Below are 14515 nucleotides of genomic sequence, written 5' to 3' on the forward strand. Positions count from 1 at the left end.
CTCTCCCGGAAACACTTTACCCAAAACCAGAGAAAACATTGATCAATCACCACTTTTAATAAATAAATGAATTCATTCAAGAGTATATAAAAAAAACAAGTAATAGTTGAAAAAAAAAATCATCTATCTGGAAGGTTATTTTCAGCAACACCATAAATATGTAAACTAAATTCTATAGAAAAGTAGCCCTCTGAAGGAAAACATTTAACAAGCATTGTAACATACACTTACATTACAATAAAGACATATACAACACAAAATGCCAGGAAAGTGATGTCTTATAGAGAGATTATACCCCTGATTATGTTGATCGTAGTACAAAGCTGTTGAGTGTTAATTTTTTAACTCAACCCTTTAACATTCTCCAGAAACTAGTGCAAGATTATACAGTGCTCTCAATGCAACATTTGGAATAACTTCAAAAAATAGTTCTTACTGATGAGACACAGGCTGATGACTGCAAATGAGAAAAAAAAAAATTAAGCCATAAAGACAAGAACAGTTTTTGTACAAGAAATTATTATAATGGAGTTTAAAGTTAAAATAAAATGTGAGATCTTAGCTAATGACTCAGCAGTGCAATGATGATCTAACAAATATATCATAAGATCCACCAGCATCTGAATGTGTATTCTGTAGCAACCTAAACCTGAATTAAACAAACGTCATGCACAACAACATCATGAGGGAAGCGTTTTTTGTTTGTTGTTTCTAGCTTGGGAGGTCTTGTGACTTATACTCCAGTGCGACTTACATACTTAAAAAAAAAGGGGGGGGAATCACAATTTCCTTATTAATAAAAATTATTACAGAGACTACTTATGCAGGGCTTTCCAAGGAGTTAAAGCACAAAACAAAATAAAATCCAATAATGAAAGGATAAATGCCAATAATAAAAAGTAGACCACAACAGTGCACAAAAATCCCAAATTAAAAACATAACAGAAAAAAAGTGCAACTTGTATGTTTGTTTTCCATTCAAAGAGGCGTTTGACAGGTCTTTACTTGTACTCTGAAAAATATGGCATAGTGAAACTAAGCAGCTTTTAAAAGGCATTAAAAAGGCCAGCTAGTTTGAAAATAATGCAACACGACATCTGTGATAATAAAGATGGGAAGAACGGTGATGAATGATACACTGTGTATTGTGGTAACCCTATAATGATACTTTTTTTTTTTTAAATGAGCATCATGATACCAAGAAAAGAGATAATGATCTCTCGCAAAAGAAACAGAAATTATGCATAAAGCATACAAGAGGGAAACAGACAGGATTTACAATTTACATATCAGAATTGTTTCTTCTGCGGATTTACTTTCTCCATAATTATTGTGAACAGGGATGTAATAATGTATCGTCATAAGTATTGAATCATAATTGAAGTTTCATAATGTATATCGCATTGTGGCGCTAGTGCATCACTCCTCCCCTACAGTATATAAAGATGTGAGCCCTCTGATTTGGTCGAAGTGGCTGTTAGAAGGAAGCTGTGGATGTGGAAGATGCAGCATAAAGGCGAGTGAAAGAGATGAGATGAAAATTATTCAGACACTCTGACCGGAGACAAACCATCATTTCTGCTTTTAACAGAACAATTTTAACAATTTAAGTGAGCATATGAAAGGCAATTAGACTTGGAATGATGTAAGTGTTCTGTGCTCACAAAGTAAACTATCAGCACGTCATATGGGTTTCTCATTAGTGCACGATTACAGCTGACGCACAATCAGTCTCAAAGCTTTGACATATACTTTACAATCAGATCCTAAATGCAGCCCTGGTCATTATCATGAAAAGTTCATGTAAATAAAATGTATTTCTTCATGTGAAAGGGATACAGGGAATTTATTAAAATGAATAAAACTAAATTAGTGAAAGTAGAAGATCTTCGGAACATTCTGGATTTATTTCAGTGAGTATGTTCCCTTTCCTCCCTCAGCGTCCCCACAGTAGATCAGCGCTGGAGCTGCATGTTGATTTGGCACATTTTTTGCCCCTCCTGACAACTCCATGTGACAGGTGGTCTTGAACTGGGAACCTGCTGCTCAAGCACTAACCGCTTTTCCACCTCGCTCCCATCCATGGAATAAGTTCAGTTACAGTTGGCTTGAAGAACAAGATAATAATGTTTTCTCTTTCTGTCGATCCTTTCTTTCCTCACGTGCAGTAATTCTGACAAATTCACGTGTCGGTGGTCGTTTAACTAGAACAGCCTTTCAATCAAGAACAAAAAAAAAGATTTGCAGAGTCTGCTGCACCAACCGGCTGTCGTGATGCTGCTTCAGGTCTCGACAGACACAGTGCACGTGAACAACTGTTCTGTCATATTACTGCTTTGCGTTCGTCACGGGTAACCCACTTGTGTGTGGTAAGTCTCCACAACAGCGGCGCCAGGAGCAGACTGAGAGTAGTGACACTGAGAACCAGCAGGTACACCTAGACAGAAGGAAAGGAGACACAAAGAAAATAAGAATAATAAACAAAAGGAATGCTCACAGGCAGGATAAAAAGCTCAACAGAGACAGATTTTTCACTGTTTTACAGTAGTGTTCAGAATAATAGTAGTGCTATGTGACTAAAAAGATTAATCCAGGTTTTGAGTATATTTATTCTTGTTACATGGGAAACAAGGTACCAGTAGATTCAGCAGATTCTCACAAATCCAACAAGACCAAGCATTCATGATATGCACACTCTTAAGGCTATGAAATTGGGCTATTAGTAAAAAAAAAAAAAAAAAAAAAAAAAGTAGAAAAGGGGGTGTTCACAATAATAGTAGCATCTGCTGTTGATGCTACAAACTCAAAACATTTATGTTCAAACTGCTTTTTTTTTAGCAATCCTGTGAATCACTAAGTTAGTATTTAGTTGTATAACCACAGTTTTTCATGATTTCTTCACATCTGCGAGGCATTAATTCTGTTGGTTTGGAACCAAGATTTTGCTCATTTACTAGTGTGCTTGGGGTCATTGTCTTGTTGAAACACCCATTTCAAGGGCATGTCCTCTTTAGCATAAGGCAACATGACCTCTTCAAGTATTTTGACATATCCAAACTGATCCATGATAGCTGGTATGCAATATATAGGCCCAACACCATAGTAGGAGAAATATGCCCATATCATGATGCTTGCACCACCATGCTTCACTGTCTTCACTGTGAACTGTGGCTTGAATTCAGAGTTTGGGGGTCATCTCACAAACTGTCCCTTGGACCCAAAAAGACCAATTTTACTCTCATCAGTCCACAAAATATTCCTCCATTTCTCTTTAAGCCAGTTGATGTGTTCTTTGGCAAATTGTAACCTCTTCTGCACGTCTTTTATTTAACAGAGGGACTTTGCGGGGGAAAGGAGCCAGTTTGTCGAAAGGCGCCAGTTGAGGTGGCTCGGGCATCTTTTCCGGATGCCCCCTGGACGCCTCGCTGGAGAGGTGTTCTGGGCACGTCCCATCGGGAGGAGGCCCCAGGGAAGACTCGGGACATGCTGGAGGGACTACGTCTCTCGGCTGGCTTGAGAACACCTTGGGGTTCCCCCGGAGGAGCTGGGGGAGGTGTGTGTGGATCAGGAGGTCTGGGCGGCTTTACTTGAGCTGCTGCCCCCGCGACCCGACTCTGGATAAAGCGTTAGAAAATGGATGGATGGACTTTGCGGGGGATTCTTGCAAATAAATTAGCTTCACACAGGTGTCTTCTAACTTTCACAGCTCCAGACTGTCTTTGATCATCCTGGAGCTGATCAATGCACCCGCCTTTGCCATTCTGGTTATTCTTCTATCCATTTTGATGGTTGTTTTCTGTTTTCTTCCATGCGTCTATGGTTTTTTGTCCATTTTAAAGCATTGGAGATCACTGTAGATGAACAGCCAATAATTTTTTGCACCTGCGTATGTTTTCCCCTCTCCAATCAACTTTTTAATCAAACTACGCTGTTCTTCTGAACAATGTCTTGAACATCCCATTTTCCTCAGGCTTTCAAAGAGAAAAGCATGTGCAACAGGTGCTGACTTCATCCTTAAATAGGGGACACCTGATTCACACCTGTTTGTTCCACAAAATTGACGAACTCACTGACTGAATGCCACACTACTATTATTGTGAACACCCCCTTTTTTACTTTTTTTTTAACTAATAGCCCAATTTCATAGCCTTAAGAGTGTGCATATCATGAATGCTTGGTCTTGTTGGATTTGTGAGAATCTACTGGTACCTTGTTTCCCATGTAACAATAAGAAATATACTCAAAACCTGGATTAATCTTTTTAGTCACATAGCACTACTATTATTCTGAACACTACTGTAAATCATAAATGTCCCGTTATCGTGCGGGTCATGGCCAGAGGGGTGGGACCTCCCCTGAATGCCCACGGGGACCAATAAGGGAAGGATTTTGCAAAATAAGGTTTGCCTTTGTTACTCTCATGCTGTGCTTCATAAAAACTGTTTGTGTCCATAGTTCGGGGTTCTGAACAGATGGATTTCCTGCATGAGAAAAGTTCTTCAGAATCCACTGTGATTTCCACTGTGACTTTGAATAAATTTAAAAGTGCGATATAGTTTGAGTTTGTACTTTGTGAGAGACCGCATTACAGTAAGAGCTGGGGAAAGTAACACATGGTATCCAAAGAGTTAGATTTTGGTCTCATCTGACTCACCACAACAATGCTCACTGGAACATTCAGAAGTGAACACCCCCTTTTCTACTTTTTTTTTTTACTAATAGCCCAATTTCATAGCCTTAAGAGCGTGCATATCATGAATGCTTGCTCTTGTTGGATTTGTGAGAATCTAGTGGTACCTTGTTTCCCATGTAACAATAAGAAATATACTCAAAACCTGGATTAATCTTTTTAGTCCCATAGCACTACTATTATTCTGAACACTGCTGTATGCATGCATGTGGAACACAGTGCTCCCTCCCACTCCAGTCCCGTGTTTGCCATCCAGATGTATGGACATCGGGCAGTCTTCAGCGCCGTCTGACAGCAGTCTGTGTCATCTAAACGGTTGTCTACATGCACTTTGGATGCCATCGTGCAGGTGTGGATGAGGTAATCTGGATGTGTTCTGACACGGCTGACAACGCCTCTTTTCCTCCCAATTGTGTCGGTTTATGGCAATATTTGTCATGTCGGGCATGATTCCTGCACATTCTTGCTATGTGTGACAGGGGCTTAAGATTTTGAGATATACAATTACTTATTTATATTCAAGCTGTAAAACAAAATTATCAAAATTAAAAATGCTGGAAAAAGTTTTGTTTATATCTAAGAAGAATTTCATTTCTGAAATACCTGACAAAAAATATTGAGCGTTTTTATGGTGTTTGTATGGTAAATTACAACCAATTTAAAAGCCACAACATACAAAACAGAATATTTTGAACATAACCAGGTCATGAACAAGAAATATTATATTGAGGGCATGTCAAAAACCAATAAATGAACAAACAACAGTATACAGATAAATCTGAACTCGACAAATAAGTGAAATTAATGTTTGTTCTGAGCACTTTGTTCTGCCAGAAGATGTTCCTGACAAATTGTAGAGAACGTAAAAGGCTGCACATAAACTGATCTGGGACAGGAAGTGGTGATGAACCTGGATGGTGTGTCAAGGCTTTCAAGCCTTTTCCTAAACCAAGGCTGTCACCTAGTGGATTTTTAAAAAAGTATAGCAAAATGTTGACTGTTGTAGAGAATGAAGAGAGTCAGCTTTTATACTGAATTATTGCATTGTATCAACAACAGGAAAAAAAACTTATGTAAATGCAACTTTAAGAACATAAACATTCAGTTATGTGTATGTACCTTTCAAAAAATGTTATTATATTATAGAAGTGGCTTTTTTGAGTGAAGTCTTGACTCCATGGACAAATAAACCATGTGATCAGAGCTCCCCCAATCCATGAAGACATAACGTGTCTGAGCACTTGTGAAGACCACACAGACCCGGACTTTAACATAACCTTAACCTAAGTTGGTTTTTGTAAATCAGTTTTGTCAGAAGGACACATCTGCCATCAAATGTGCAAAAACTGAGGCAAGGTCCGTTTGAAAACAAACAACGCAACACAAAGGCTCCATCAAAAATCAAAACTACACTGATTCTTCAGGAGGCTTGAGATCCCTGACTACTTATTTCTAATGCAGAGCAATTGTTATCTGTAAACATCCAGATCAAAAGGATAGGTAAGATGCCAGTGGTTAATACACCAGAACTGTGTCCCTACTACCCGCTTGCTTCCGTCCAGTAGATACTGCAGTAAGGGTTGGATAGTAGATTCATAACAGACGTTTGTACAGACCAAGTATCTGGATGCAGGACTGATTTCATAGAACTGTGCTTCACTTTGGTGACACAAACTCCAAACTTTCAATTTTGTGTGACCCATCACTAACAGCAAGTGTTTGTACCCATTACTGATTAAAATGGGGTACTGGCTAAACAAACAAAAAACAAGCATGGCTGTAAATAAATGAACATGTTTGAAATAATATAAGACAAATAAATAAATAAATAAATGTCACCCACTTTGTCAGAGGACAGTGTCATGAAACATGAACTACTCGAACACCTCCAAACTTACATGATATGCTCCAACCTAAGACCTTACAAATTCACTGAACACAACTCTCCTGAAGGAAAGAACTCTCAAACTAAACAATCATCAACTGCTCTCGATGTCAGGTTTCTTTATAATTCTGCCCTCTTTCATTAGAGAATAAGTTGGTCAAAAATTAAGACAGCCAACACATTTTTTTTTATTTGCAAGAAAGTGTCAGAAATGATATTGACGTTTATTTGTATGTCAATTCAATCACAGCCTCGTGACGTCGAGTACCAAAACAGCAGCTTTAGATACAGGTCACTCCTCTGTCATGCTCTGATTGTTGTGATTTCTGAAGTGGACTTTTTGGTGACTTTTCTTGCTTTTCATCTTCACTCACCTGTGGAGTTCCTCAGGAGCCTATCCCAGGTGGCATTTTTTTATATGCTTCCATTAGAATCTATTTGTAATTAGTATTGCATTTCTTTTCCTTTTGATGCATATGACACATTTTTGCTGAGAAGAAATCAAAAGGTGGATGAAAATAAATTTTCTCATCCTGAATGATTAAAAAAAAACAAAAAAAACAAAATAAACTGAGTCCCTTAGAATCAGTGCTCCCAATATGTACCTTCACACTTCAGTAAAAGACATTTGTGCATGAGCTTTGATGGCATTTAAATTTGATACAAAGATCAGCTCATTTGTGAAAGCTGCCATCTTTTACCTGACAGTGCTTTCTGAAGTCAAGCCCTTTCTCCCTTTCCATTACATGAAAAGATGGTTGAAGCATTTATTTTTTCCTTGGCTTTAACATTGCGGTTCATTGGTCACAGGAGTTAACCAGTCTTTAATTTTATATCTCTAGCTCAGATTTTTAACAGGAACACATGTGCAGGACCACATTTCACCTATTTAAAACCTCACTCCATTGGCCCCTAGTCCATTTTAGAATTGATTTTAATATGCCATTATATATTTTTAAATCCTTGAATAGACTGGCACAGTCATACCTTACTCAGTTTTTGCATCCCCATGCTTCAACCAGGTACTGTAGGTCCTCTGAACAGATGTTAGTGACACCGATATCTTGGTTATAAAGTAGGGGTGACTGTGGTTTCACAAACAATGTCCCAAAGCTTTGGAACAGCTTACCCCTTTATATCTAGCTGCCTCAATTTTGGCTGCTTTTCAGCTAATACTGAAGATTTTTTTTTCTTTACTTTGTTTTATATGTGTAGCACTTTGTTTTAAATGTTTTATAAATACATCTAACTTGACTAGTGAAGGCACTGTCGAAATAATGTCCTGTAATTCTACATCATGTCGGTCTGACGTGATAATTAATATATTGACTTATCGTTTAATATATAAAGATGAGCACAATCATTTTATTGTTTTCGATATATTGTCCTTTATATGCTTGTTTGTTTCCATAAGTCACCAACATTTCAGCGAGTGCTGCTTCTGTCCCTCTTGTCTCTCGTCACGGCAGGAGGTGGGGTCAGTCTGCTCTCTGAGTGAGGAGTTCATGCAGCCAGTTGAGGCAAAGCAACTGCATTATTCCATCCGGAAGGTTTGGAATAATAAATGGAATTGGTTAACTGACCTTTTTTTTCCCAAAAATATGAACCTAAAAGCCAATGTTTACTGATCCACATTTGTGTTGAATCATTGCCCCCATGTGAGATCAGTCCACTGCAGGCGGGTTGAGGCAGACAGCATGTCCAACCAATTTAAAAAGCTGACTTTTTATATGATTTTTTTTTTTTTTTTTGTAAGATTTCACAGCCACCAAACAGAGATGCTCCTTACGATAGCTTCAAATCTGTATAGAGTGAGGTTTTATGACATGGCATCATTTGCCAGATAAAAACATGGCAAATCTTGAATTACTCATTTTATTTTATTCTGCTTTGCATAGGCCCATTAGTATTTTAGAAGGGCCCATCATACTGAAAGAAACTGCCCATTAGTTCAGGCACTGGGGGGCCATCAATCCATAACACCCTTTTGAAATGAATTATTGATTTAGGATATTTAATTTTTTCCTCACATTTCAGTTCCAAGGTTGAATATTCTTCAGAATTAAAACTCACTGATCCTTGAAAGGATGTATTTTGCATTTTTATGCTATACTATGTCAGTGGCATAAAATGGTCTTAAAATGATGGCGATGATAATATTGTGATGTTATCGTTTTTCGTGACAATTTCTAAGGTAATATATCTACCGTCCAGCAAAATTTGTTATTGTGACAGGGCTAATGTCACGTACACCTCAATGTCTTCATTCCTGCGGCAGCACTTACCTCTCTGGAGATTATGCCAGCACGACGTCCACGGCTGCCTAGGACAAAGGAGAACTCGCTGACCTGTGCCAAGCCAGCGGAGACAATCCAGCATATGTGTCGGGAGCCCGAAGGCAAAATGAATGAAAGCACGAAGAAGGCCATCAAGAACTGGAAGAGAATATGGAATGACATGACAAAATGAGTAGCTTAGTGTCATGATGTACAGAAGATGAGCAAAAGAGCAAGAGAGAGGAGTGCTGTACCTTCATAATGACAAGTGTGAAAGTTAGTACCAGCAGGATGGTCAGTTCATACAGCACAAATGTGGGAAACACATGGAGACCTGCAGAGACACAATGTTTTATTAAGTCGCACTTTAAACGTGACCGTACAAAAAAGTACTGTCCTTTCTGTCCGCTCAGTGGCCCCCAGCTATCCCAGTTCGAATCACCTGCTGTAATCACAATTAACTTAATCTTAAAACATCCTGCAAGATCTTACCAATAGAAGCAAAGAAGATGATGGCAAGGAAGTCTCTGACTGGCTCAATGCATGCCATGACCTCTACAGTAACCATGTGACCCTGGGTGGACAGCAAAGCTCCAGCCAGGAAACAGCCCAGCTCCATAGAAACATCCAGAAACTCTGTCAACTAAACCAAGCAGAGAGACAGAAGCACATCGGTTTACTTCACAAGACAATCATAATGCTTCATGGAAATATCAGTTTTAAATACACACACACACACACACCTTCAACCGCTTAGTCCAATAAAAGGTTGCGGGGGGCTAGAGCCCATCCCAGCAGTCATAGAGCGCAAGGAGGGGTACACCCAGGACAGGACGCCAGTCTGTCACAGGGCCACAAACAGACAAACAAACACATTCACACCCACTCACACACCTACGGACAATTTAAAGATCCCAATCCACCTAACCCGCATGCCTTTGGATGTGGGAGGAAACCGGAGCACCCGGACGAAACCCACGCAAACACGGAGAGAACAAGCAAACTCCACACAGAAAGGCCACAGGCGGGAATTGAACCCATGACCTTCTCGTTGTGAGGCAACAGTGCTAACCACTAAGCCCCAGTTGTTAAATATGAAAAAGCAAATATATTTTGAGGAGGAGAGAGAATTAAATTTTACATATTACAATACTATTTCCTGTGCTGAGATGAGGCAGGGGTTTAGTACTTTGCACAGTTGCATCACAGCAAGAAGGTCCTAGGTTCAAACCCCAGCTGGTAATTTCTGTGTGGTGTTCTGCCCGTGTCTGCGTGGGTTCCCTCTGGGTGCTCTGGTTTCCAAAGACATCCAGGTTAGGTGAACTGGTGACTCACAGCTGTAAAAGAGTTTGTCTTTCTATATATGCATCAGACCTACTGTCTAGGGTGTACTCCGCCTTTCACCCAATGACTACTGGGATAGGCTCCAGGCCCCCCCGCATGACCCTGAACAGGACTAAGTGGGACCAGAAAACAAATTTATTGTGCAGAGAATGAAGCAACAGCTCTGAGCTTTCCGACCTCACATTTACATTCTCAGTCTGTCCATGAATGCATATTTAGTACATGATCTTTCTCCGTGTGTATGTTAAAGCCTGGGTCCCACCGAATAATGAAGGATGAAAAATGAGCAACGCAGCATGTTGTCTTTGCTACAAGAGGGTTTCTTCAACTATCGTGGGAGTTTCATGGTTCTGAGAGGGATTATCTTCAGTTAACAAGGCTCCTCTCTGAGCGTGGCGCTAATTTCAAGAAGTTCAAAATTGAGCAACAACAGCGTGGTGCAGTTTGTGTACGAGTTACTATGACGACTTAGAGGCATGTGCGTGGTGCTTATGAGGCTGCTAAAAACCCATTATCTGTGTGCCTGGCAGCTACGCAGGACCTGAGAGGCTATTTCTGGAGTGGCTCTCCTCTTGTGCACACAATTCCACCTGCTCTGTGCGCTGGACGCTGTATATAAAATAATTTTGTAGCAGATTAATCATTTTCTGCCAAACCTTGGATGCTGAAAACACCTCTAATCACTTCTGGAATCGCAGAGGACTGTTTCATCTGGACACTTTTTTTCTTTTCTTTCCTGCTCCATGTGAAATGCATGTTGAACAGCTTAAGGTAACTATTTGTAATGTTTTTATAGCTTGATAAAATAGTTAAGGTATGTCTATGGTTGATTTAATATCTTGTTAATGGATCACATGAGCTCCGCTGTGTGTGCACAGTGCACACTGAGGCAGTAACTCATCACGCTCCAAAGGAGCATTTAGGCATAACGCCAGCTCACAAAAGAGTGATTTTTTTCAGTCAATATTGGACGAACACAAAGTTAAAATTTGGATGACTGCCTGAAAGTGGATGTGTGTTTAAAGTCACAGAAGAAATAACTCCAGTGAAGCCGCTAAAACCAGAGCAGAGCTGTGCAGCCACACAGAAGGAGAGCGCACAAAAGACCAATTTTGAAGACATAACACAAGAACATATACACATACACACACACACATACATACATACACACATACATACATACATATATATACACGAGGTCTGTGATGAAAAAAGCGGTCCTTTTTATTTTTTTCAAAAAAATAAATGGATTTAATTCATATGTTTTTACGTCAGACATGCTTGAACCCTTGTGCGCATGCGTGAGTTTTTTCACGCGTGTCGGTGACGTCATTCGCCTGTGAGCAGGCCTTGAGTGAGGAGTGCTCCACCCCGCCCGTCGGAATCTCTTTGTCTGAATAGCCGCTGCGGACGGCGCGCTTTGCTTTATCAACATTTTTTCTGGACCTGTGAGGGATATCCGAGTGGACACTATTGGAGAAATTAAGATGGTTTTCGGTGAAAAGTTTAACGGCTGATGAGAGATTATGGGGTGTTTCTCTCGCTGTAAGGACCCATGGAGCGGGACGTCCCGCAGCATTTCCAGGCGTCGTGGTCAGCCTGTTTCGACCTGAAAACATTCTAATTTAAGGCTTAATTCACCCAGGACATCGTGAGAGAACAGAGAAGATTCAGAAGAGGCCGGCATGAGGACTTTATGCGGACATTCCACCGTTTAAGGACATTTTGTAATGAAAGACGTGCGCGCAAATTCTGTGTGCGCCGCGACAGGAAAAACACCTCCGTGTTGAAAACCATTTGTAAAATTCAGGCGGCTTTTGATGGCTTTCAACAAGTGAGTAACTGAGAAATTAACAGCTTGGGCATGTTCCAACTTGCCCGTTAAGGTTTCCAACGGAGGCGTTTTTCCTGTCGTGACCCCCCGCGGTCGGGTCCGGCCCGACATGCGACTCTGCCCGCACGTTCTTTCATTACAAAATGTACGTTCACAATGTAATGTCCAAATAAACTCCTCATGCTGACTTCTTCTGCAAGTTCTCTGTTCTCTGATGACTTCCTTGGGTCAACAGAGCCTGAAATGTGGAAGTTTTCAACTTGAAACGGTGAGACGCTGCCGCCTCGAAGCGCAGATCACCGTCAGGCGCCGTGGGCCGTCCTTAAAGCGACACTACCAGACCAAAATCTCTCATCAGCCGTTAAAATTTTTACCGAAAACCAGCTGAATTTATCGAATGGTGTCCACTCAGTTGTGCCTTACAGTTTTGAAAAAATTTTGATCAAACAAAGCAGCAGTCTCTGAGCCATTCATAAACAATGAAAAAACTCAAAGACTGCCCACAGGCGAATGACGTAACCGACAGGCGTGAAAAAACTCTCGCATGCCCACGAGGGTTCAAGCATGTCTGATGTAATCACACGTGATTCAAATCCATATGGTTTTTGAAAAAATAATAAGGTCCGTTACTTTTATCACAGACCTCGTATATATATATATATATATATATATATATATATATATATATATATATATATCTCAAAGTGATCCACGGGTGTATATAATTAAAATGGCCACCTCAACGGCACCGCGCACAAAAGAGCGATTTTGCAGAAATAAACAGACGAGAACACGAAGTTAAAAGTGGGATCAGGGGGGGAAAATGGCTGTGTTTAAAGCCAGGGAAAAAAATGAAGCCAGTAAGCCACGGATGGAAAGGAAGCCGATGAGAAGGAGCACAGAGGCTGCTGTACATGAACGGACAGCAGCGCGCGCGTGCGCACAAGAGCGATTTTGCAGAAACAAACGGACAAACATAAAGTTAAAAGAAAGCCGCAGAAGAAACAAAGCCAGTGAGCCGTGGAGCCAGCGAGGAGCACAGAGGTGGTTGTCCAGGAACCCTTGGTTCGGTTCTAGCTGGTCTGGTGCATTACAGGTGGACAGCATCCTGGCGCACAGCGCACAACCAGGAGACTGTACTGGAGCATGTGACATCTTTAAATGCTGCTGTGAATCTGTGAATTGAAATCCCACACTTTTAAAGGGACCAGGTGTGGGAGGGCTGGAGGTTTGGACCAAACCCATGCCTAAACACGTGCCAACATGGCATTATCATGGCGCTATCACGGCGCTACGTGGCTTAGTGTGGCTGATGCGAGCCATTAGAGGCTCTAATGACAGGTCGGTCGTGGCTCACTGGAGGCTACTATGCGGCACATGCAGGGTACAGAGAGGCACATAGAGGCACCTTCAATCAATCAATCAATTTTTTTTTTATATAGCGCCAAATCACAACAAATAGTTGCCCCAAGGCGCTTTATATTGTAAGGCAAGGCCATACAATAATTATGTAAAACCCCAACGGTCAAAACGACCCCCTGTGAGCAAGCACTTGGCTACAGTGGGAAGGAAAAACTCCCTTTTAACAGGAAGAAACCTCCAGCAGAACCAGGCTCAGGGAGGGGCAGTCTTGCTGGGACTGGTTGGGGCTGAGGGAGAGAACCAGGAAAAAGACATGCTGTGGAGGGGAGCAGAGATCGATCACTAATGATTCATAGCGGATACGTGATAGATGAACACGTGTGTTATTTTTCGACTAATCGCTCACACACCCATGTGTGGCTCATTATTCATGGCTTATTATTCGGTTGGACCGAGGCTTAAGAGCATTTGAGTCCTGCCTTGTGAAACCACTGTGCCTCCCCATACAAAGAGACAGCAGCACTCAGTACTCACGTATAGCTTCTGAATTTCTTTTTGTCAAAAATGGTGGACTGTAGCAACTTTACAGAAATACCCATGTTAAACACTCATCTAGGGCATGAATGTCATGGAAATTTTGGGCTTTTTATGACATCCTTGAACTTTTTTGTTTTTTTAGTTTTTTGTCATGGTGGATTGACTGTACAGTTTACATTGTTCATGACTTTAAAAAGCAAGATTTGGGTGCAAAAGTTTGAATTTATTTTGGATCTTTTCTAATCCACCCAACGTCAAAATTGTACATACAGGTGCTAATATATACCTATAATATATACTTACACCCCCACTAATATTTAGTTAAATGTCCCTTAGCAAGCCACACCTTGGCCAGACACTTTTGGTAGCCATCAACAATCTTATGACATAAGGTGGCAATTTTGGAGCAAGAGCTTTTTTCCTTTATCAAAACCCTCTCAGTCCTTGGGGGTGCAAAACTCTCTTCACTGTGGAGAGTGATGCCGGTAGTCCAGCAATTGCTAGTTCATAGCAGGCCTGAGCCTTGGTGGTTCCTGGATTATACCTGAGCATCCTAACCAATTTCCTTTCATCCGAGGGCAACAGGT

General features: G+C 40.8%; 1 protein-coding gene across 2 annotated transcripts in view; it reads right to left on the reverse strand.

The window, feature by feature from the left end:
• Positions 1-309: 309 nt before the first annotated feature.
• The window catches only part of tmco3 (transmembrane and coiled-coil domains 3), a 56265-nt gene continuing 42059 nt past the window's right edge, over positions 310-14515 (reverse strand). For both annotated transcript variants that reach the window (XM_034192737.1, XM_034192745.1), the window contains exons 12-15: positions 9344-9494; positions 9106-9185; positions 8861-9010; positions 310-2437 (exon numbers count right to left, since the gene is read on the reverse strand). In XM_034192737.1, the coding sequence (XP_034048628.1) occupies positions 2324-2437; positions 8861-9010; positions 9106-9185; positions 9344-9494 (495 nt within the window). In that variant the 3' untranslated portion in view covers positions 310-2323. The remainder of the gene's footprint in view (positions 2438-8860; positions 9011-9105; positions 9186-9343; positions 9495-14515) is intronic.

This window comes from Thalassophryne amazonica, chromosome 2 (genome assembly GCF_902500255.1).
Source record: "Thalassophryne amazonica chromosome 2, fThaAma1.1, whole genome shotgun sequence".
In the NCBI taxonomy this organism is placed as follows: Eukaryota; Metazoa; Chordata; class Actinopteri; order Batrachoidiformes; family Batrachoididae; genus Thalassophryne; species Thalassophryne amazonica.